This window comes from Tilletiaria anomala, assembly GCF_000711695.1.
Source record: "Tilletiaria anomala UBC 951 chromosome Unknown K437scaffold_38, whole genome shotgun sequence".
Taxonomy (NCBI): Eukaryota; Fungi; Basidiomycota; class Exobasidiomycetes; order Georgefischeriales; family Tilletiariaceae; genus Tilletiaria; species Tilletiaria anomala.
Window position 1 is genome coordinate 1 of NW_013546984.1, and position 23,089 is coordinate 23,089.

The following is a 23,089-nucleotide window of genomic DNA, read 5'->3' on the forward strand; positions in this document are numbered from 1 at the left end:
TGGAACGTTTGGCCAATGCGTCAAATTGCGCCAAACGGCCAATGTGATAGCAGTAAGCAATGCTGTCGATAGACGGGGAAGGTGCCTTCCACCAGGCGCAACTTGCTCGCTCGTCCGATTGGTTCCATTGATGGGCTTTTCAGAAGTTAGATACCATAGCTCGACCCATGCAGACAACAGAAAAGGAGGAAGACAAGTCGGAGGTTCCGAGCAAGGCCAACGAGCTGCTAGAACTCGCCTCAGCTGCTGGGCTCGTAAAGGTACATCGTCCAAACATCACCGACGCCGGCTGACTGTCCGCCAGCGCCAAGCCTGTCAAGCTGTGGCCCAGATACAAAGCCCTCCTCTGCAGTCCCCAAGTAGAAACTTTTACCTTCCCACACCAATACCCCAGTCCAATATACCGATCTACTCGCTGGTCCAATACGTTTGTGAAGGTGACAAGATCCAACGTTGGTGAAAACGCTGTGTCTCTATCTTTATTGGTTTCAGCGCGCGCAGTCTCATCCCAGCGTGAGCATGATCTCAGGTCCCTTGGGTAACCTATTCCAGCAATGTTCCGAGGGTGGCACGCGAAAGGAAAGCGTATCGAAATCGGCAATTGGACCATGTGCACATCAAAAACGATCAGACTACAAGACCCGGTTGGGCGGGAATTGCTGGGGCATTGCTCGTGAGCTTTGCGGTGGATGCCTACTTGTCTCATCTCCTCAGCGCGTGCCCGTCAAGGTAATTTCTTTATCTTATTCATTGGGCATCATCATCAGGGTGTCATATTTGCGCCACACTCGGGTGGGAACAGGTGCAAACATGTCATTCATTCGAGACCAGCTCGTCTGCATTTCGTCCAGGTCGCATACTGCCCAACCACGTGGGACAGCCCAAAAGCTCTTTGCTACGTATTTTGGCCATGTGCAGCACCATTTGCAAGGAAAAGGAGAGATTCTTTAACTTAGGTGAATATTGTTGAGCGTCTGCAGCAGGTAGAAAACGAGGGCGGATGGGGGGGCAACCGTACGAGGATATCCCGGATTTCAAAATAAACTCCAATCGTCAACATATACTTTGCAAGTTATTACGCTTCATGGGCGACTAGCGCAGTGGTCAGCGCATTGGACTTCGACTGATGGTATTATCATGACCAGAGGTTTCCAAGGGTCGTCGGTTCAAATCCGGCGTCGCTCTTTTTTTTTTCGCTCGCGCGCACCTGATTCACTTTTTTACCTCTTTGTTAATCTACGACATGCATCATCTCCCGAAGCGCGGATGCTGCCTGTTTCTGATTTTGCATTTAGAAGAATCGAGAGTCGAGGCCACACGGGTAAGCAAGATTATTGACTTGCTTCATCGAAAATTGCTGTGAATGTAAAGACATGGATTATGAAGGGTGTCCGCTCCGCCACCCAGGCTAGGCACTCGACAATGTTTCTCTTTTCTCTCCCACAACACAATCGTTGCGTCGCCTCCGCAGCATACTTGCGCTGGCCGGACTGCTATCCATCCAAGGTCACACATGAGGCGCTTGTGCCTGGCTGTTTGCGACCGCTCACGACATCGGTGTTTCAGTACGATAGCGGACCGTCTCACATCCATGCATTCATGGCAGACGGTTGTGATAAGGTGCAATGTGGCCGGCGGATTGGAGAGAGATTTCCGTCCGTAGATAGGCTGGCGGACTGGCCGGGAACCCAGCTGGGAGAGCGGGTCCCGCGCCTTTGCAAGCCCTCCCTGTGTTCTTGACGCAATTGCCTCCACTCATTTGGGGAACTGCAGCCATGTACGCATCCAAGATGACCGACGGGGCCATCCCCAAGATCAGCACGATCGATCCCAAACAACCGGCGACCGAACAGGCAGGCCTGCACAACCGATGGCATCCTGATGCGAGCTTGCACTTACATCGTGCCGTGGTAGAGCGGTGCAGCTGCTGACGCTTTCCGCTCATAGGAACGCATGTACTCCCATTTGTCTCGGTCAAACCAGGATCGATCTTCCAAGTGGACCAGCTGGCAGATTGAAAAAGACAACTCGGCCGACGGCGTTCGCAATGTTGACTTCACACTCCTCCACTATCTGTCTGGCCCGATCGGCGTCGAGGGCGCCGAGCCAGGCCACCTGCTCATCGCCCACATTCTCGATGTCCAAGCGTCCGACCAGGCTCCCTTGAGGTTCACAGTCAGCTTCGAGGGCGAGAATGGCGGGGGGCCCTTTGCCAACGGCTTTGATACTCACACGTGCAAGGCCATATGGGACCTGAAGGGGGTGTATGCGACATCACGCCACATCCCGGGTGTTCGCTTTGCTGGCATCACGCATCCGCGCCTCATGGGCACCGCACCGTCGGCCGAGCTGCTGACGACGTGGAACAAGCCAGGGTGTGCCCTTATTGATAAGCCCGCTGAAAAGGACCCAAAACTGATGCCAAGATCCATGATTGCTGCCATCAATAAGGGTCATGCCACAGTTTGATGGGCACGAAGAAACTGAAGACGATAGTTTGTGTCCTTGCAGTGGCGGTCACACAAACCCCAGAACCCAAGGGAGCCTACGTCGGGATAGGCGCGAACACTAAGGTAGACGGCGCCACGCATCAAAAACATCTGTAGCAAGGGTGCCAGGACGGTCCACAGTTGCGAAGGCCACGGAGGCTAACTCGACATTAGTGGGTGCCTGCTTCGGCAAAATCTGTGCCTCGTCTTCCATCTGAAAGATTTTCATATGTCACCGAAGATCTGCATCGCAGCAACCGCTACTCCCCATTATTTGTGCCCGGCGCCAAGTCATCTCCCGGCGCCCTGCATTGTAGCCAAGGCCATGGCGAAATGTCGTGCTGCCGCGCAGTTGAGATGTCGGGCGTCGTGACGATGCAGGCATCCATTATAAGATGCGGTGTGCAGCTGTACAACATGAAACTGCCGTTTTCCTTCCCCCGTCCATCGATGTGATGTACGCGGATCAGATCGTATTCCAAGGCGTTAGCACCGATATTCACGAGAGCAGGACGCAGAAAATATGTACGCTAGGTTGGCGTTCAAGCTGGCCGCGAGGGAGGGTATCAAGCACCTCATGCTGCTTGGCTATATGCGCAAGCATGCGTACCTGCCCTTGTCCACCATGTCCGTCGACAGCCATATCCGTGCTCAGCCATGTTAAGTGCGTTCAACCTAAGCTCCACGTGGTACGGATCCGCTGACGTCACCTCTCGTTGCTTGCCAGCCCACGGAACGCCAGTGTGACAATGGGCCCGGCCGTCGCTTGTTTCGATCGCGACACTCCCCAAATGCATGCAAGCGAGCAACTTGCCGCGCCCCATTTTCTCACCATGCTCGCAGTGAGTTCTTTGGCGTTGCTTGTGTCGGATAACAGCACGAGGGCCTCGAAAAACATCACTACGGCCAATGCACCATTGGCTCCGACGGTGTGGTGTAAAGGTGCTCAGCAATAGATATGCCTTACAAATGCCAATTGTATTCCTCCTTTACAATCGTCTACCGCAAATGAATACTCTTCAGTCCAATGCATATGGCGTCAGCACGATTGTTGCAGATGAAATGGTGCGTTCATCATCGATTCTGCATCTCCATGCCTGCCACATTCGTGGTGGAATCCGCCAAGTCTGCGCTGGCTCCCTCCTCGCCTCTGATGCTGTTTCCAGCTGCGACTGCGGATGGTAATAGACTCTGCGTCGCCCCGCCTTCCCCGTCGAGGTCGTCATCGTAGTCCTCCTTCCCGAGCATCTCATGATCGCCTCTGCCGTCTGCACCTGCGTCTGCCTGTGCGCCTCGGCCAGCCAGCCATGCAGGCAGCCAACGCCGCCACCAGCCCACGCCATCGGCATGGCTGATGCGCCCAGAAGCCCGCCTACGTTGCTGCGTGAGGTAGTACATGGGCACACCAGCACTGATGAAAACGAATGCAGCGAGGGCCTCGAGCGGAGCACTAAAGATGGGCATGAACAAGAGGAACAGGGCGACTGCTGAGAAGAGGATGGGCGTGGATAGGTATGTCTGCGTAGATCAGAATGGAATGGTATGAAGAGGATGAGCATAGAGCACAAAGAGCATGAGACGAACGCGTACTGACCTTGTACGGGCGCTCGAGGTTGGGCTCCTTGACCCGGAGAACGAGCAGACCAGATACGGTGGCAAAATAGAAGAGCCAGCTGCAGACGCCGTAAAAGTTGACGATGCTGGCAAAGCCACTGCCAAAGAGGAGGAAGAGCGCGACAAGTACGTTCTGGAGGACAATGGCGTTGAGCGGAGTGCGCGTACGTGCGTGGAGGCGCGCGAATACGCTAGGCAGATAGCCCTCGCGTGCGGCGACATATACGAGGCGCGCGGTCGTGTAGAACTGCGAGTTGAGTGCGCCGAGGCAAGAAAAGGCGACGAGCAGCGCGAACACCACGCCGCCGCTCGGCCCAAGGATCGCCGCTCCAAAATCTAGCGCCACAGTGTTGGTACGTGCGACGAGCGCTGGCGGCAGCACCAGAAAATACGAGGTCACGACCAGCAGGAAGATCATCAGGACCAGGCAGAGTGAGATGTGGATCACGCGTGGCAGGTCGCGCTTGACGTTCTGCGAGCACATGCACAAAGGAGGTTCAAGCAACGTGAATTCTCGTGTCAAGCGAGAGAACAAAAGAGAGCACATTCATCACGCACTGCGCGTGAGAAGGTGGGAGAGAACGCACCTTCATTTCTCCGCCGACCAAGCTGACCTGGTCCCAACCATCAAAGCTCCAGAGGCCACTGTAGAGCGCGAGCGCATAAGCGCCTGGCGAACGCGCGCTGCCTTTCCAGAAGCCGTCCCAACTGCCGAAAGCGGCGTGGCTCTGCTCCGGCATGCCGCGGCGCGCGACCTGCACACCCGCCGCGACGGGGACGGCAAAGAGCGCGAGTAACTTGAGCGCCGTACTAATGTTCTGGAAGCGCGTTGACAGTCGGGTCGAGAGGGCATGCAGCGTCGAGAGCAGGACGGTCAGCGCGAGCGCGATGAGCTTTATGAGCCACGGCGGTATGTCTTGTAGCTCTGGCTGGGTCTGCGCTTGGCTTTCCGAGGCGCCTGACCCTTTCGCAGCTGTTGTAGCACTGTTACTAATGCTGGCGGATGCGTGCGCCTTGGCGTGATACGCGATGCGCGCGACGTACTCTGCAAATATGCTGGCGATAATGGCGCCGCTGCCGGGCTTAAGTGCGGTAATCGCAATCCACGCGAACAGGTATCCTGCCAGCTCGCCAAAGCTGTATGTCAGGTACGCCTGCGCACCACCGTTGAGCGGAATAGCGGCGCCGAGCTCTGCAAAGCTCGCAGCGCCAGTCCACGCCAGGAGGCCCGAGAGGAGCCAGACGGAGAGCGACGCGCCGACCGAGCCGGCGTTCAGGGTGACGACCCCGGGGGAAGAGAATATGCCCGATCCAATCTGCAGGCCCACAGTTAACGCTACACCGTCGAAGAGCGTCATGCGCCGTTCTGGAGGTGCGCGTGCGCGCGAGGATGGCGAGCGCGACGGTGAGGAAGGATGCAGCCTAGACAGGCGGCCGCTGCTGAAGAGCCGCCGATTCTGCCGCCGCTGTTCTGTATCTGCACCAACTATTTCTTCCTCAGCAAATTCATCCTCGTCATTGTCGTCGGCGCCAGTGCCGTACCCAACCTCTCCCAGCCGTCCCTTGTCTCGCTGACGCTGGCGCCGCTTCTGCTCACGCTCATACGCAGCGTCGTACTCTTCCAGCTCGAACTCGACGTCCACTGCCGCTGCTGAGCTGGAGAGCGTCAGCGGGAGCAGATGGTCACGGAAGCCGAATGGAAGCGACTCGTCTGCGTCTGCGTCTTCATCTTCGGCCGGGTCTTGGTCTCGCGCGCGTTCCTTTCCTTTGGCTCTGGTGCTGCTGGTAGGGAATATGATGGAAGGTTCAGCGAATTCGGACCGCGGAGGTTTGCCGTTTGTAAAGGCCGAATTTCCCAACCCGCTGTCGCTGGCCAGAGCGACCGCAGGAACAGGAGGATAGCTTGACGAAGCGGCGGCGCTCATCGTGCAAAATGGAGAGACAGGCGCAGGCGGTCCAAGGAGCTGCAAGGGCCAAGGCGGAGAGCGGGATGAGAAGCAGGGAATCCCGTCCGAAAAACAAAGGGAGCAGCCCTTTTTCTGTGCTGTCCGCTGGCAGCTGTCCTGTCTCCTGTCTGTGTATATACATCTGCAAAGATGAGGAAGGAGTTAAAACTTGCTACTGAGGTTGGCCAGTCAAGGAGGATCAGGAGCATTTGCTCAAAGAGCGTCCGATGCTATCGAGCTTACGTAAGCCAACATGGGTGGGTTGTGGCGCCAGACTAGTGACTATGAAGAAGGACTAGCTGGGGCTCCACGCACTGTACAATAACCCCAACGAACAGCCAAATGCTGCATGGATGGTGTATTGGTGCCTGCAGTGTCAAAGGAGGGTACGTGTGACGTGATTCCGGAGGAATCATCAGACCGACCTGGGCCAAGTAGGGGACCCACGAGCCAGGTGAGAACCCCGGAGCACCCGTTCGCGTACACTTCAAAAGGAGGGAGGCTGCGAGCACCACTGCGAGCCTTCGGAGCCGAACAGCAGGGGAGGGATCCGACACGGTCCTATATGCATCTCTACCACCGGTTGCGGCTGCAGCTGCGGCTGCAAGTGCAACTGTGTATGCCCTCAGTCGTCCTCTTGCTGCTAGCTATCTGCGCTTTCGTCCATGCGTCTCCAGCAACGACGAGCGATGCAACAAGGGCGCTCGCATCGGCCGAGCGCGCACTCAACGCCTCGCTCCTCTGGGGCTCCTACCGCCCGCAGAACTACTTTGGCTTTCGCCCACGCCTGCCTGCGACGCTCGTTTTCGGTATCGCATGGGCCGGCGTCAGCAGCGGCGTTGGCGCACCCTCGGGGCAAGGATATGCTCAGATGCTGCAGAACCTCCGGCACAAGTGTGATGACAGACAGGATGTCGTGTACAAGTGGTCCAGGCACGACGGCCGCACCTACGGCGTCGAGGTGATCGAGGATCGAGATGTGAATGTGCGCATCGAGGCGAGCTTTGTCAAGATACTGGGAGCGGCAGTGGAGGAGGCCGCCTTTAATGCTTCCGCGACACCGACAGATCAGGCAGAGGATATCGGCGGCGGATCATGGGCCATCCGTCTGCATGGCACACCACTCGATCCGTCTAAACCAGCACAACTGGCGCTTTTCCCCTACTTTTCAGTCGAGGCGCACCAGACGAAGCTCTCCTTCCACCCTCCTCAAGACGACGACAACAGCGGCGAAGTCGAGCTACCGTTGGATCCAAACGGCCTGCCGTGGGATCATACGTTGAAGCTGCACGGTAGCGGACCGGGCTTAGGCGCATTCGACGTGCGCATCGTGCACCCCGACGTGGAAGCGCTTGGAATCTCATATACTGAAGGGCAAGCACGAACCCCGCTGCACAACCAGCCCGTGCGCACAGCGAACATCGCAGGCACTGCGACACACGCGGATGACTACCGCCCGCGTCTGGCGCGTACGCAGTACGCCGCAGTGACACTGCCATACAATCAGACGTGGCGCGCCGCCGATTTTATCGGCGCGGCACTCAGCGTTAGCACGCAGAGGGCTATGGAAAAGTACGGCGGCGCCAGCAGCATTGATCCCATGAAGCCGGATGATAAGGCGCAAACAGCCACGTGGCAGCTCCCACCCGCAGCGTACGGGCTTCAGCTTGCTAATGAGGCTGCGACGATGTCACCGAATCTGCTCGTGCTGCAGGACACCTTCGACGTCAACAGCGACTACAAGAGCACCGGCGCTGACAGTGCGGTGGGCGGCGGCTCGTTCATCGTCGATATATTCTTCGACTCGCACGCGACTCCGGCGCCGCTGCGGCTGCAAAACAGCACGGCGTTAACGCGTGCCCTGGCGCGGGCGCGCGAGCAGTATGATGCCAACTTCTCCATGCGCTTCCCGCTCGCTGCGCCGTACGACCGCCAACACGAGGGAGAGCGGGATATGGCGCGCGAGATGGTTGCATCTGCTATCGGCGGCATTGGCTACTTTTACGGCGAGCAGCTCGTCGATCGATCTTCCTCACCTCCTGCTCGCAAGGGTAGCAGCAGCGACAGCGACGAGTGGGAAGATGAGGAGGAGGAGGAAGACGACGAGTATGGCATCGGACCGATAGACCTGGAGGAGCAAGAGCGGCATCGCGCGCAGACGCAGCCTGCGCGACTCGTGTACGAGGGCCCATACGCCCTGACGACCGCCACACCTGCGCGCTCGGTCTTCCCGCGCGGGTTCTACTGGGACGAGGGCTTCCACTTGGCTGTCATCGGCGCATACGATGCGGACCTCGCGCTAGAGATCACCAAAAGCTGGTTCAATCTTGTCGACCGCCGCGGGTGGGTGCCACGGGAGGTCGCGCTGGGAAAGGAGAGCGAGAGCCGCGTCCCGGACGGTTTCCTCGGGCAGAACCCGAGACACGCCAACCCACCGACGCTGACGATGGCGCTCGCGATGTATATCGACAAGTTCGCGCGCACGGGTGAGGCGGCTCGCGGAGGTGGGCTCGAAGACATGTTCGGACTCGGTGACGGCTCACAGCACGAAGGGCAGCTCGCGTTCCTCTGGGCAAACTCGACGACGCCGCTGAATCAGTCGCGCTTCTTGTCGGACCGGACACTGGCGCTGGCATACCTGCGCGCGCTGTACCCTTCGCTGCGCCGGCATTACCGTTGGTTCCGGCGCACACAGCGGGGCGAGCTGCGCGAGTGGGGGCGGCGCTCCAGTGGCCGCAGCGAGGCGTACCGCTGGCGCGGGCGATCGCGCGAGGGGCACGTCTTTGCGAGCGGGCTCGATGACTACCCGCGCGCGGCGCTTGCGCACAGCGGCGAACTACATCTGGATCTGCACTGTTGGATGGGCTTCTTTGCGCGTACCATGCGCATCATCGCAGAGACCGTTGGCGAGGAGGACGATGTGGATGAGTACGAGCGGCACGAGGAGGGGATCAGGGCCAATCTAGAGGGTGAGTACAGGACACGGAATATTTCCTGCGAATGAGCGAGCGATGGTATGGTATGGCTGACGGCTTTGACGTATGTAGAGCTGCACTGGAGCGAGAAGGACAAGATGTACTGCGATGTGACGGTGGACAGCAACTCGGACGAGTCGGTGCGCGTCTGCCACGGGGGCTATGTCAGCATTTTCCCGCTGCTATTGGGCCTGCTGGATGCGCGCAGCAAGCAGCTGGGCGACCTGCTGGACTTTATGCACGACGAGCGCATGATCTGGTCCCGCTTCGGCCTGCTGAGCCTCAGCCGGCAGGACGACGCATTCGAGACTAAGGAAAGCTATTGGCGCGGACCGATCTGGATGCCGATCAACTACATGGCCCTCGGGTCGCTCAAGCGGGTGAGTTAGAGCCAAACTGGCAGGCTGGCTTTGGTTCTGACGCGTTCACTCGGATGCACTCGCTCGACCAGTACTCGGAAATGGAAGGCCCGCACCAGTCGAAAGCGGCCAAGATGTATGCGGAGCTGCGGCAGAATATCGTGACGAATGTACACAAGGTGAGCAACTCTTCGCGCGGGCATGCATGCATCCAGCTTCTTTCTTTTTGCGCTTGGGTCTGCTCATTGACGTGGGTCTTTCACTGCTTCCTCTCCTGCATCGTGTGTGATGACAGGAATATGAGCGCACCGGGTGGACGTGGGAGCAGTATAACGCGACGACGGGCCACGGGCAGCGCGCGCATCCGTTCACTGGCTGGACGGCTACGGTTGCGCTGGCAATGGCGGAGATCTACTAGCGGCGGATCGGCCAATTTCCTATGTACTTCAGCACTAAGCAGAGGAAAAAGTAGAGACAGTCTTATGGCACATCATATGTATTCATCCATGTGTGGCTCCCGCTCAAGCGCGTCTACTGCGTCCGCACCTCCGAGTCTGGCTCGATGTATTCGCTGTGGCAGATGAGAGAAGGTGCAGATACGTGCGACAGAGTGAAGAATGAGCAAACAGCCTCTTTTCGCTTTTGTTTTGTTTGGCCGTGGGTGCACGCTGAGCTCACATGTGTTCGTGCTTGCCGCCCTCGGAGACGGCGCGGAGCGTCTGCGCATGATCGTCGGGTATAGTGGCGGCGAAGCCGCGCATGATGCTGCTGTTGTACTTGTGCGTCACCTTGCCGCCTTTGCCCTCGATGTCGGCGATCTGCGCGTCGATCGAGGCCTGCGGCGCGCCGTCTCTAAAGATAACCATATAGGGCTTCATGGTGCGTACCGTGCACGGGCGAACGGGCCTCCGGCAGTGGGGGCTCGAAGCGAGAGTGGAACGGGATCTGATATTCTTCAATATTAGGACTCAATGCCGCTGCTGGTGGCGATGATGGGCAGACTGTGCACAAGCTCGATATGACGTCGCAATTGGGATGGATTACAGTGTGATGTATGGGAGCATGTCATCAAGCCAGCAATCATGCGATGCGATGGACACGTCGTCGGGATAGGATGCACAACCCTAATTGGAATACAATTGCACTCGGCCGATAGATGCTAGTGATCGACTTTCAGCTCCTTTAGATGGTTGTGCGATGACTGCGCGCGCAGCGGAGACCTTGAGACGAAGCTCAGCACGTCCCAGGATGTCCTCCATTGAGCGTCAGGGTATGGATGGGTGATAATTGGTATACATGCTGTCCGCCAGCGGCTTGAACTCGCAGCACTGCCCCCCCTCGTGGCCGCCTTACCCCCTTCCTCCAGGGGTGATTTGAGATTGTTGGTGCGCGCTTAGGGGAGGGAGACTAGGGAGCCCAACAAAGTGAGATCCCATCATCATCAGGGCGCAAGCGAGGCGGCTGCTCTCATCTCACCCTCCCTCCCATGATGGCCGCCGAAATGAGCATAGCTGCTGTGGCAGCTATGGAGCTGCCGCCGCAGGAACAGAAGCAGCAGCAATTCGAAGGCGGCGGCGACCGCTTCCACTTGCTCTACTCAAAATCCAAGGTATACGTCCACCCCACGCCCTACGCACGCGACAACATCGCAGGCTACGTCGCGCTCCTTCGCAAAGGCTCACCGAGGCCCATGGCCAACGCGGCAAATATCTACCTTGCGTACATGCCCGAAGCGCTGCTTGAGGAACGCGATGAACTCGCCGTGTTTGTCGACGTCGAGCTGCGCGCTGGTAACGTTGAAGGTGTCAAGGAGGTGTTTGATGAGGGTGCGCCCATCTATCCGATTGGTAGTCCGTAATGCGTCGGCTGACCTTTTCTTTTTTGTTTGCCTGCTTGCTTTCGGCCCGCATTCTGCAGAATGCATTCTCGCCTCTCCCCCACCAGCACGACTAGCCTCATCCGCGCCACCTTCCACCTCCAGCGCCAGCACCATCACCAGCTCGCCTGCATCCCTCTATGCATTCTCCTTCCCGCTCTCAGAGCTGTACTCGTTCACGCTCAACCCGCCAACATTCTCCCACTGGTACGGCACCATGGTTCTCAGCCTCATGGGGGGTGTCGCGCTGCCCACGCTGCACTTCCACGACGACGAGAGCCAGAGCACGATCCTCGGCCTGCAACGAGCCTCGTCCGCAGCGCAGCACAACAGCAATGGCAACGACGCCACGACCTCGCGCAGCGGCCTCAGCGGCAGTGACATTGCCCTGCATCTGGCGGCGCCGAGCGGCCCACCCGCGTCGTCGGCGCTGCCGTGCACATGGGGCGGCGACGAACTGCTGCAGCAGCTGCGGCGTTACGCGCACGTGCTGCGCTCAGTCGTGCAGGCCAACTTGTTCCTGCTCAACCCGAGCAGAGACGACGTCGAGTTGCACACCACGCCGCTCTTTGACGACGATGCAATCGACCGTCTCGTCCCGGCCCCCTCGTCGAGTACATTCGGCGATGGGAACCGCTTTACTAGCGACTTGCACGTGCACCTGCCCAGCGCCCACCGCGGGAATGTGCAATCAGCCGGCCAGGATGGCGGGGTAAGCGGCAGTTCGATTGCCGCCGCTGACGCAGCCAAAATGGAACCGCTGGTACTGTGGGCGAAATCGACGCGCCTGTCGTTCCTCAGCTCGATGGCGCAGCTGACGCACAGCGCACGCCAGGCAACGCACCAGGTTCTCTCGCATCCGCTCGCTCGGCCCGTCGTTGGCCACCTTCCCGGGCCTGTTCAGACGTTCGCCCAGGCAGGCCCCTTCCCGCTCGGCCCTATCAGTGACGCAGAGTGGGGCCGCATCGCGCAGCAGAGCGGCACTGGCGAGTACGACAGCGCGCGTGTCTACTTGGCCAAGTGGGCCAGGCTCGTCGCGGAGGAGGGAGAGCGTAACAAGCGCAAAGAGGAGGCCCTCACCACGGCCGCTGCGGCGGCGGCGGCCTCCGGCAGGGCAGGCGGCGGCAGGGGTGGTGCAGCGTCAGGCACAGAGTACGGCGAGTCGGCGCACGAGGATGTAGAAATAGGTCAGCTGGGCGTGTTCGAGCTGCTCGCCAAGAGTGCTGACCTGCCGCGGCCGCCGACGAGCCGCGTGCAGGGCTCGCCGCTGACGTTGTCCGAGTTCGACTCGCTCTTCGATACCGTGTCCGGCCGGCCATTGCACTCAGCTGCGGCGATCCAGCAGCGCATCTTTGCGCACGGCCTTGCGGACCTTCCTGCGCGCCGCGCCGCGTGGCCATTCCTGCTCGGCGTCGTGCCGTGGCACAGCACGCGTGCGGAGCGCGAGCAGCTGTGGCGCGCGCGTGCAGCTCAGTATTGGACCATCAAGCGCCAGTGGATGGAGCAGCCTGCGCTGCTCGAGCGCGAGGACGTGCTCGAGCAGCGCCACCGCATACGCGTCGACTGCCTCCGCACAGATCGCAGTCATCCCGTCTTCCGTGCTACCCCGCCTGCTCCGGCGACAGCCGACGGTCCGCCGTCGTCGTCTGGACCTGACAGGCAAGGCGCAACTGCAGCGGCCTCTCCGCCACCACTGCCGCCGCCCGCCACCATGTCAGCCAGTATCGTGCAAGAAAAGCAGGCGGGCCACTCGGCTGCGACGAGCAACGGGAACGTCGTCAAGCTCGGCGAAATCCTGCTGACGTTCGGCATGTGGGAGAGCGGCAAGCTCGGTGGCTACGTCCAGGGCATGTCCGACCTGTGCAGTCTGCTGTACATTGTCTGCGCCGGCGATGAGGTGCGCACGTTCTGGTGCTTTGTCGCGCTCATGGAGCGCATGGCGCCCAATTTTTACGCGGATCAAAGCGGCATGAAGAAGCTGCTGCTCGAGCTGCAGAAGCTCATCGCCATCATGGACCCGCCGCTATATGCCCACCTCGACAAGACCGACTCGCTCAACCTCTTCTTCTGCTTCAGGTGAGCATGGCACTGTCATTTGCTCTACAGGCTCTCATGATCACTGACCGGCCGTTTCCTTTATGACGGACAGATGGCTGCTCATTTGCTTCAAGCGAGAGTTCCCTCTGGATGACCTTTTCAAGCTGTGGGAGTGCATCTGGTCTGCCGAATTCGCCAGCCCTGATGCTCCTGCTGCGGCGTCATCAGAACACGGAAAAGATTGCAACGGCCACGACGACGGCGACGCTCCACGCGATGGTGTTTCCAACTCGTTTTCCCTGTTTGTCGCGCTCGCCGTACTGGAGAGCCACCGCGACTCGATCATGCGCTACCTCGACCATTTCGACGAGATGTTGCAGTACATGAACGGCCTCTCTGGGCATATCGACGTCGAATCCACCATCGCGCGGGCCGAGGTGCTGGCACTTGCGCTCCGCGTGTTGTTTGAGCAAAAAGATCAGGCCAAGGCAAGCGAGGGCTCTGCAGAGGATGCTGCACATGGCCCAACAGCCATTCATGCGCGCCTGACGGATGACAAGGAGGATTTGCGCGCTCTGGTGTTCCGCACGTAACTGTAAGAATGTATATTATCATGCCGTACAAAAATCTGGGTTGACATGCATCTTGTAGCATAATCCTCATCAAGCATAAATTAGCCTTCGGCTCCCCTCCATCCTCGTCTTCACCAGTCTGTCCTTTTCTCTTCGGGATCTTCACTTTTAATGACTGCGTCCCTCATCTCCTCCTCGTTTGCCAGCAGCACCCCAGCGCCGTCGGGACCGCCGTCGATCTCGAGCTTAACTTTGACCTCTGCCTCGGCTGTTTCCTTCGTACTCGCGCCTTCCTCGCCGTCGCTTTCCTGGAGCAAATGCACCTGTACCCTATTGACCACCGAGTTTGGGTCGACTTTGCGCCGCGAAGGGCACAGGTTTGCCTTCGCCAAATCGCATAGGTCACAGCGAGGACCGACGGGCACGCAGATCACCTGTCCGAACCCGACAAGCACCTTGTTGATCGTCGAGTGCATCTCCTTCGGCAGGAAGCTCTGTAGGCGCAGGCGCGTGTCTTCCGGTTCTGTCGTCTTGCACCACCCAAGTCGATTGCTCATGCGGTGCACGTGCACGTCAACGCCGATCCTGCTCGATACGAACATGCGCGGAGTCAGCTGCGCGCCAGAAGGCTGACAGCAGCTCTTTTTTGAAATTGGACTCACCCTGCGTTGTGCCCCATCGACTGCAGCATGAGGAAGCCCATTTTCGGACCGACGCCAGGTATGCTGCAGAGGTCATTGATATCACCGGGCACATCCCCGCCGAAATCTTCGGAAATGATGCGTGCAGCAGACTTGATGTAACCCGTCTTGCGGCGCCAAAAGCCTACCTTGCTGATACACGATTGAATCTCCTCGTCCGTCGCCATCAGCATGGACTGTAGACACAGTCCATTGGGGAGCCTCGTCTGCATATTCTTGACCGCCTCTGCTGTGACAGGGTCCTTGGTCTGCGAGCTGAGCATGAGGCTGATCAACGTCGTGAACCGTTCCCTCTTGGCCTTGGCGTCATCATCCTCGTCGCGCCAGCCAGCATCCGCTCGGAACTCTTCTTTGCCATTCTCTTCGCAGCCCATGGTGTCAACCGGGGCGATGATGCGCTTGCGCTGCTTGATCAGCACGTCGTATGCTTCCCGCCAGCGCCTCGGTGCGGCTTTGATCTCGTGCGGCTCCAGCTCAACCTTGACCGTCTTATGTTTCTTGCGGGGAGAGGCCTCGAAGAACTTTGCTTGTTTGCCTTTGCCTTGTTGATTGTCGATTGTAGTGTGATCATTGCTCTCAACAACAGTCTCTGCGTTTTCGACTTTGGAGTCAGTATGATCACTGACTGCTGAGCTTGCCAAAATTTCGGTACGAGAACGTGTACTTCGGCGGAGTGGAGTGGTTGGCAAAGCTGAATCGCTGCCGGCAGAGGTAGAGGCTACACCAGATGCTGCAGCCATCACACGTAATGACTTCCGCGTGCTCACTTGGAGCGAAGGATAGCGTGATGCTTCATTCATGGTAGCCGCCGGGCCGCTGGGCTCGAAGAGCTTGCGCTTTTTATTCTTGACATTCTTCTCGTCCCAATCTGCCGACAGAAAGACGAACAGCTCGCCGGATATCAGTCCCTTGCATGAGATGCTTTGATTGCGGCAGGGAACTGCTGGGGCACGCTGGCAGCACTGAACACAAGAGACAGACATCCCATTCACGCGGCCAGTCTGCCTTTACATGCTCGCCTCTACCGATCACTAGAAGTTGCGCTCCCCTTATATAGATTACTCACGCTTGATTGCTATCCTCCGCTCGTAAGCGCTCCACCCTGCCTCTCTATATCTCTTTGCTTCTGCCTCGACTTTGGCCAGAGCAGATGCCGGATCTGCCTCTGCGCTGGCCTCAAGTAGAGCGCCGTAGATCCCCCGGCCGACGATGATCATATCACAGCCGCTCTCCTCAATAACCTGAGCCGGCGTGCGGTACTGCTGCCCCATCGCATCGCCAGACGAGCTGAGGTTCACGCCGGGTGTGAGAATCAAGAAGTCTTTCCGCTTGCCCGGGGTAATCCTGAGATCCGCATAGAAGGATTCATCGAAGCGATTCATGGCGATAAAGCCGATGATGAAGTTGTCTTCGTCTTCGACAGCAGCGCGCATGTTAGCGTCTCGGTACTCTGGGGTGCAGAGATTTCCCTTGCTGCTCATTTCCGCCAGCAACAGACAGCCGCGGCCGAGCTCTTTCCCAACCTTGGCTAAGCCCTTGATGATGCCGGGTCCAGGGACGAGGTGGGCATTAGTCAAGTGTGCCCATGAAGCAATCTTGTGCACACCGGACGAGTACTGTAAGGAGACCGTGTTGCCGATATCTGCGAATTTCCTGTCCTCAAAAATAACAAGGTCGAGCTCCTCTGCGAGGCTTTGCAACGTGGACACGAAGGCTGGCGAGAAATCGGAGAGGATGTCGACGTGCGTCTTGTCACAGGGGCGATTGCGGTGAGCGTCAGTTTTCTTGCAAGCTAGACAAGCAACACGAGCAGACGCCTCGCACCTTGACCATACAGACGTCATTGCCAACGGCTTTGACCACCGCAATGAGCTCTTTGCAGGTCGTGACGTCTACACTGACGCAAAGGTTCGTCTTCTTCCTTTCCATCGTTTCCAGGATCCGCTTCGCAGTGGGATTGGAGAAGTTCGTAGCACGTGACCCATACGTCTGCGTGGCCACAGAGGCGACTTTCCCTGCGTTTGAAGATGTAGCAAGCGACATGTTGGTGAATGTCTTGGGAGTATTGATAGGGATCGAGGGGCAGTTGAAGGACGATGATGTCTTAAAGTGTTTGTAATCCGAAGGAGACGTAGACAATGATAATCGGCGCCAGCCACTGAAAAAGCGGATTTCACTCTGTGTTGGGCAACGACCTTGTTGCACAAGATGCGGCAATCGTGCGGGGCCTGTTGCCTTGGTCACACCTCGAACAAGCGACTGGAGCCTCAAGCTGGCCAGATTGACTTGATCTCGGGGCAACAGTTTGCGACGGGAGTAGTTGGCGATCGGCGTACGAAAGGCTAGCGATGCTTGGCCAGGTTTGAAGGGGGCGAATGTAGCGCACACTAGGAGACCGTCAGAGTCACTCTCAGCCTGCAAAAGCTGGAAAGCCAGGATTCTGATGAGAGTGTTGAAGAAGCCGAGTGAAACGGTGAATTAGGGCTGAAGGCCTGTGGGTTCGAAAAAATGTATCGCAGATCGCGATTAGGCACAGATCGACTCTAACTATTCGACTGTGGACTCTCTTTGGACTCTTCATCATCTTGTGAGCTGTGCGCTGCCGCGAAGCTGACGCAAATACCTTGTAGCAACATAGGGTTGCTACAAATCATGCTGGAGGCATAATGCATCATTCCTTCGAGTTCCGAACCTTCAAACAACCTGACGAGGCCCTTAGGCAGGTCGCACGCGGCAATCAAATGTTTTGCATGGATGCCGCTGCGGGTATCTGGCGGTTTTTACTGCTATACACCGAGATCGTTCGCACACAGATTCGCTAAACTATGGTGCCCACCACCTCGGTTGTGGTAATGCTGTGGCGACCGCGCAGTCGGGCTGCGACGGCGGCGACTGGTTCTAAGATGCTTGTTATTGGATTTGACGTGCCACCACCCCGTGCTGCTCTGTTGCTGGGCCCTTATGGCTTTCGCCAAGCGCAAAGTTTCCAAGGATCTCTTGACAGCAGAGGCTGGGAGCTGGCTACTATTGAGGATGACACAGTGCCCCGTCTGGAACTGCGTGAGCTTGCGCGCAGTCGAGTATGTAGATCATGTGTATATCGCTTGTTCTTGGAAAACGTCTCGTGCTCACACTTTCCACTCGTTTGCGTGATAGGGAAAGCTGGAGAATGCATGTGATGAAGCCGAGGGGAACCCCAAATACGTCTCCGCTTTCTCCCGGGTGCAGTGTGGTAAACAGGCCAGTGACAACGGTAGCGACGGCCATCCCATGTCAGCGTGCTTCATTCGGCAGTAGGTCCGTTGAAGTGCTTCCAACTACGATGGTCGATCTTGGTAAAGTCCTCGACGCTTGGATGTGCCAGCTGCAGACAATACTTGCCGATGGCGACCAGCTCACTGTCCATGTGTGGAGAGTTCTGACAACCGTGGTTCGAAAGAAGATTTGTGTGTCAGTAGAGTGTTTGGTGAGCTTGATGCCAGTTTGCACATGAACGCACTTTGTAAGCTGCCGTGTGTGAGGAAGCAAGAATCCACTTCGATATGAGCTCGAATCTAAGAGTTGAAGGGAGGATGAGGACTTACGCTTGATCTTGAGTCCGTTCCCTGGATCTGTATGACAACAGGAAGGCACGTAAGGGATAAACGTTTGAAAAGAGGGATATAGACATGCACTCACTCATGGCAAAATTCTTGCTCAGATCATCAATGTGGAGCGTATTCTTGGGGCTATATTGCTCGGGCCCGAATCTTCGCCAAATGAGCTCAAGCGGCTTGACGTGGTGCTTCTTTCCTTTGGTCTCCACGCTCGGCATAGTCGTCTTGTCTAACACCCAGCTCAGCTTGTCTTTTGCACTCGAGGAGCGTTGAGGATCAGGACTCGAGAAGAAGCATCTTCCTGGTTCATGAAAAGCGTGAGGCGTCACTCACATCTTGGATCTGAAAGCATATGCAGTTCCGTGAGCTTGGCATCGACCCACCGCCATGAAGTCTGTGACCAGCAGACGAGATCATAATAAGGATAGACGGTGGCGAGAAACTATCCCCAAAGTAAATCAATTTAAAGTCCATTTGAGAAATGCGACGAAAATACTCACATCGTGCATACCCGGTCTCGCGCTCTCCATAGCAGGTCCTGGCGAGTGAAGCAGCCGGTCGGTGTCGACCAAAGTATAGTCGAGGTCGAGGACGAGCAATTTCTTGCCGGGTCGGGGCGGTGTTATTAGAGGGAAGTCTGAGAAGCGTTTGATGATCATTTCTACTTTCGCGATGTATTTCGGATTGCGATGCGGAAGAAGCTGTTCGTCCACTGCTTTGGGATCTAGGTCTGCTGCCTCGCCTTGAATTAAATCCTAAAAGAAACCGAAATGTGTCAAGGTTAATGGACTCCCAATCAAATGCCCGGCTGCGCATATGTTCACCTCGAGCGCTTCGTCTGCCTTTCCAATGTCCTTGAACGTGAGGGCTTTTGGTGTTCCCACAAGGATCATGGACACCTCCTTGAGGCCCTCTGCGGTCTTGCCCTTCACGCTCGAAGGTGGAAAGGCGAGCTGACCAATTAAAGTGTCGTCAGAAGGCAGCTTACCCTTTGTGAGGCCAATGAGCTTCTGCCGCTCGGCGGGCACGTCCGTCAAGGAAAACAGAATAGCTTTCAGGTCTGAGACTTCGTCCAACGTCGTAAGTCGAACTGAGTGGACTGTCTGAGCGTACTTGCACTTAAAAGCGATCGTAGTGCCCTCGTCCACAGGCCCCGCTGCTGCGCTTCCGTTGACAGCCTGATCATGTGCACTTGCCTGGCTTGGTGCGGACATCCTGGCGATGTTGTGACGGTATATTGTTGTGGAGATAGTGTCGTAGGAGCAGGTCTTGAAATGCAACAAAGCGGCCACAACTGTCGTTGAGCTACTCAGCTCGGTGCGTGATCGGCACCGCTATTACAATTTTCGGCAGGTGAGAACCACGAGGCTGACTACCCCAGCTCGCGTCCAGCCCATAGGTCGAGTCGAGTTGTTGGACGATTGCAAGTCAGTGTAAGGTCAACGTAAGATGTATGCGGGGCGAGGAGGACGTGGTGCTCACGGATGTGCGCCGGCGCGTAACGCACGCGAGATACTAGAGAACAACACGAGCAACACCTCGGGTTTCGGAGCCCCTTGGCCTACTAGATTGGGTGGTCCGATCATTCAGCTTATAGAGCTTTTGTTTGGGAAAATCAGGATCTTGTCCCCCGGATCCCGTTCTCATCAATATTCCCGGTCCCACTGTGGGAAACCCTGCGAGTTTCCTCGGGCCCTCGCAGGATCCCGACAAAAGTCCCTTTAAGCCCATTCAAAGCGATACGGTAGTCCAAATACAGAGTTGAATTAGGCCGAGGAGCCAGAACGAAAGCATTACTATGCTTTGGAAAATCCCCTATGAGGATGAGCTTGAGGCTAAATGGGGGTCCGCTTGATGAGTGCCAGCCTTTGCCTGCGCCGCTATGTGATATATGGCTATACCTTTCGGTTGTTCGGCACTGCCTAGACTCCCTGGAGGGGGGCCGTGGCCGAGCCTGCCTCAATCCCCGCAATACAGATCTTGGTCAAGCTTCAGAGCAGGCTGCAGCTAGTTGCTCCAAGGACACGAACCAGGATGATAGGGCAGGTTTTCAGGACTGACGTAATCAGAAAGAATCCTATTCTGAAAGTAAAAAGTGATAGAGTTCAATTGCTGTTCAATCCACAGCTTTAGTTGTCCTTCCCTTGCCTTTGCATCCGCTCGTGATGTTCTACACGCCCATCCGCCCCCTCCCGCTGGATTGTTTCGATTTGGGGAAACGCTCTCGTGCGCAAAACACTTGGAGGTGGAACGGCCTCAGAGATGGAAGGTTACATGTGTGGGTATGTACAGAGGGGTTTTCCATCGCGTGACAAAGACGACTCGGCGACGGGCAAACTTAGGGGAATATCCCATAGCATGACGTAGATGACTTAGCCAAAGGTTGTGACAGATGCTCTGTATATGTATTTGGATTGCTAGACGCGCAGCTCCTCCATCATGGCAAAATGAAAGTTTCCGCAAGTGCGCCCGGCTCTTCGCTTGGGACAGCCATTCTCAACCGTCAGGGCCCAGAACTACCATGCAAACAAGAGTCCCTTTACCTTCCCGCACGCTTGGTTGAACCAGGATTTAACCTGTTCAACCATGGCGAAAGTAGGCGCCTGATGTATCGGATTGAAATAAGTCAAGGTTCTTCATTGACCCCGATGCCTAAACGCGTCCAGTGACCCCGCCGAAAGTCAGATGCATTGACATCAAAGCAGCGTACGCGTTTGCCCAAAAAGGGTTGCTTCTGCACTCCAAACAGAGTCAGCGAAGACCAAAAGCATGACCATGGCGGCAAAAGGAATGTGATTTAAGGGATCTCATTGCGAGTACGGGCAGGAAGTCATTATGGCCATCGCCCCCGTTGTGCCTTCGGATCCTCAGATGTGAGTTGTGCTTTTTCTTCTTTGCAACTCGGCCCCAAAATGATCACGCCTTCGCGAGGCCACGCTCCACGCCCGCATAGAGGCATGAGTTCTCATATTCGGATGGAACGTCTGGGATGATGATGCGACAGATGACCTCGTCGAGCCCAGTAGTTCAAGCGCTTGTTCCTATGCTCCAGATCTTGCGTCCCATGTGAACGTCTCATTCCATCTTGCACGGACTTGACCGGGCGTGAGGGCAAGCGCAGTGTTATGTCACAAGCTGGTGATATGCTGTGAGGTTGCTTTGTGAAGGTGTGAGAGTAGAAGCTGCGCGTTACTCGCGCTAAGCCGCACTCCTTTGGGCTACTTGGGTGGTACTATCACATTTGCTTGTAGCCGACTCCGCCTAGGGTTCTCTTGAGCTCTTCGTCTTCGTCTCTTCCGTGGTCTCAGGCTGCCTCCGGAGCCTCACGATCTACACCGCGACAACAGGCTATGCGATGTTCGTGTACGATGTGGGCGGGAAAGGGAGTTAGCACTGAAGCGGAGAAGAGATAATACCGTAGCGGAGCAGAAGTTGGGCGAGATCGATGCTGGTGTCGACGCCGCAACAGATGCGTCATTCCTGACCATTGCGATTCGCTGTGATGGATATTGTCCTCGGTTTCTGCATGTGTCGTCAGAATATACGATTGTATGCGCCGCCTTCGTTGAGCGTTGCAGTATTTCTTCGTCGGTGGCTGGATTTGCGCCAAGCTGGGGTATTTCCATTCTCATCACGCTCAATCTCGTGTAACCGGCGTTTGTGTGCAAGCCTCCCGAATTCCGCGGCGCTGTTCGAGGCATATCGCCCTTCCATGCTCCAACGTTGTACAGAAGGAAAGTTGTGGGTTCAGGAGTCGCAAAGGGAGCAGCCATTGCCGATCTCCCCTTCTTTGCAATAGCGCGATCTTCCTCGTCTTCGGCTTACAGCCGTCTTAATCCTTCCTGTTGTGCTTCTATGCGGCCGTTTGTCGTTGGCAAAGTCGCTACACCCAACCGTTTGCTTTGGGCCTGGCTGCACATTGATTGGACAGCCTTCACCAGTGAAAGCTGTCGCGTATTCTTCAGGTTCAAAGTTCTTGATAAATGAAAGCAGCTTGTTTTCAGACAACTGCGACAGTTGAGCAATGGTTACTGCCTAGGGTTCGCTCGAGGCCATGTCAACTTTCGCAACGAGACCCTCACGGACAGTAGGACCGTCCAGCTCCCCTAGAGAGTGAATTTGCTCGATTGAATGAAGGAATTGCAGTTTCGAAATAGGCGTTTCCTGCCGGTCGAACTGGAGCTGCACTCGGTGTAGGCAAGAGGAATCCGAAGTTAGCCAACATCAGACACGTTTTGTCGGAAGACGGCAGAGGATCTGAAAGCAGCATCGACTGTTTCAAGTAAAGAGACGGGCACACTTGCGAATTTTTTTATTCTTGCCTTGATGAAGGAACTGCGCTTTCAGAGATCATAAAAGCAAGGTGAGCCACGCTGGTCCATCCTTGAGGAGAAATGCATTAATTGAATGAAGCTCAAATTCTTGCTATAGCTCAATGCACCTGATTCCAAATGGACGACTCTGTAGTGGTTGATCAACAAAACCTATGATTCCGTTCCACGGCGTCGACGAGCACCCACGCCCCAAAGAAGTGTTAATGTCAGGCCATAGAACCCTATTGAAAGCAGGAACTTGGCAAACATGCGGCTTTGGGATCAACGAAGAGGGCGAATAGTCAATAGGACTCGCGTAGGTGCCAGATTGTCCGAGAAAGATCTTTCCAACCCATCCAAATCACAAGTGTATATGAAAGGCATGTCGTAGAGTGCCAAGGTCAAATAAGCGATGTGCACCTTGTACAAAGTGAAGACAAGGAAGTTAAAAGAAGTTGGAGTGAAGCCAAAAGAGCAAAAGTTGATGGAGCCCACTTCTGAGTCGCGACGAGCTCCAGCGGAACGGTGCATTGAAGCCTTCGGCAAAGTACCATCCGAGTCGCACCACGCAAATCTACAGTTGTGTAAACAGCCTGCGAGAGAATGGAACC

The 23,089-nt window shown here is 56.6% G+C and overlaps 8 protein-coding genes and 1 non-coding gene across 9 annotated transcripts; 4 read left to right on the plus strand and 5 right to left on the minus strand.

Annotated features, from left to right (window-relative positions):
* K437DRAFT_111357 (uncharacterized protein) lies at positions 1-1,008 on the minus strand. Its single transcript, XM_013387913.1, has one exon. It carries the CDS (start codon positions 704-706, stop codon positions 140-142), a length of 567 nt encoding a protein of 188 aa, XP_013243367.1. The 5' UTR covers positions 707-1,008; the 3' UTR covers positions 1-139.
* Positions 1,009-1,086: 78 nt separating this feature from the next.
* K437DRAFT_t30 lies at positions 1,087-1,185 on the plus strand. The gene has a single exon. It is a non-coding gene; the product is annotated as a tRNA-Arg (tRNA).
* A 762-nt stretch (positions 1,186-1,947) lies between these two features.
* K437DRAFT_256340 (uncharacterized protein) lies at positions 1,948-2,719 on the plus strand. The gene has a single exon (XM_013387914.1). It carries the CDS (start codon positions 1,954-1,956, stop codon positions 2,467-2,469), a length of 516 nt encoding a protein of 171 aa, XP_013243368.1. The 5' UTR covers positions 1,948-1,953; the 3' UTR covers positions 2,470-2,719.
* Positions 2,720-3,863: 1,144 nt separating this feature from the next.
* K437DRAFT_207332 (amino acid transporter) lies at positions 3,864-5,812 on the minus strand (the record flags this gene model as incomplete). The annotated part of the gene is made up of 5 exons (XM_013387915.1): positions 3,864-4,007; positions 4,084-4,575; positions 4,691-5,043; positions 5,095-5,540; positions 5,709-5,812. Coding segments are annotated over 5 exons (1,539 nt in total), but the record flags the coding sequence as incomplete, so codon positions are not given.
* Positions 5,813-6,614: 802 nt separating this feature from the next.
* Positions 6,615-9,801, plus strand: K437DRAFT_268238 (glycoside hydrolase family 63 protein; the record flags this gene model as incomplete). The annotated part of the gene is made up of 4 exons (XM_013387916.1): positions 6,615-9,018; positions 9,097-9,404; positions 9,476-9,562; positions 9,679-9,801. 4 exons carry the CDS (start codon positions 6,615-6,617, stop codon positions 9,799-9,801), a joined length of 2,922 nt encoding a protein of 973 aa, XP_013243370.1.
* Positions 9,698-10,414, minus strand: K437DRAFT_246758 (uncharacterized protein). The gene is made up of 2 exons (XM_013387917.1): positions 10,062-10,414; positions 9,698-9,954 (listed from the first exon to the last, which is right to left on the minus strand). Exons 1-2 carry the CDS (start codon positions 10,259-10,261, stop codon positions 9,915-9,917), a joined length of 240 nt encoding a protein of 79 aa, XP_013243371.1. The 5' UTR covers positions 10,262-10,414; the 3' UTR covers positions 9,698-9,914.
* Positions 10,415-10,631: 217 nt separating this feature from the next.
* On the plus strand, positions 10,632-13,985 carry K437DRAFT_235465 (RabGAP/TBC). Its single transcript, XM_013387918.1, has 3 exons — positions 10,632-11,209; positions 11,301-13,335; positions 13,409-13,985. Exons 1-3 carry the CDS (start codon positions 10,870-10,872, stop codon positions 13,887-13,889), a joined length of 2,856 nt encoding a protein of 951 aa, XP_013243372.1. The 5' UTR covers positions 10,632-10,869; the 3' UTR covers positions 13,890-13,985.
* K437DRAFT_235469 (OMPdecase-domain-containing protein) lies at positions 13,907-17,006 on the minus strand. The gene is made up of 4 exons (XM_013387919.1): positions 16,394-17,006; positions 15,636-16,317; positions 14,531-15,437; positions 13,907-14,453 (listed from the first exon to the last, which is right to left on the minus strand). The coding sequence occupies exons 1-4, from the start codon at positions 16,610-16,612 to the stop codon at positions 14,000-14,002; spliced, it is 2,262 nt and encodes a 753-aa protein (XP_013243373.1). The 5' UTR covers positions 16,613-17,006; the 3' UTR covers positions 13,907-13,999.
* Positions 17,007-17,800: 794 nt separating this feature from the next.
* On the minus strand, positions 17,801-19,458 carry K437DRAFT_111523 (HAD-superfamily subfamily IIID h protein). The gene is made up of 7 exons (XM_013387920.1): positions 18,990-19,458; positions 18,666-18,920; positions 18,499-18,607; positions 18,248-18,415; positions 18,154-18,180; positions 18,069-18,076; positions 17,801-17,987 (listed from the first exon to the last, which is right to left on the minus strand). The coding sequence occupies exons 1-7, from the start codon at positions 19,377-19,379 to the stop codon at positions 17,853-17,855; spliced, it is 1,092 nt and encodes a 363-aa protein (XP_013243374.1). The 5' UTR covers positions 19,380-19,458; the 3' UTR covers positions 17,801-17,852.
* Between the last annotated feature and the right edge of the window lie 3,631 nt (positions 19,459-23,089).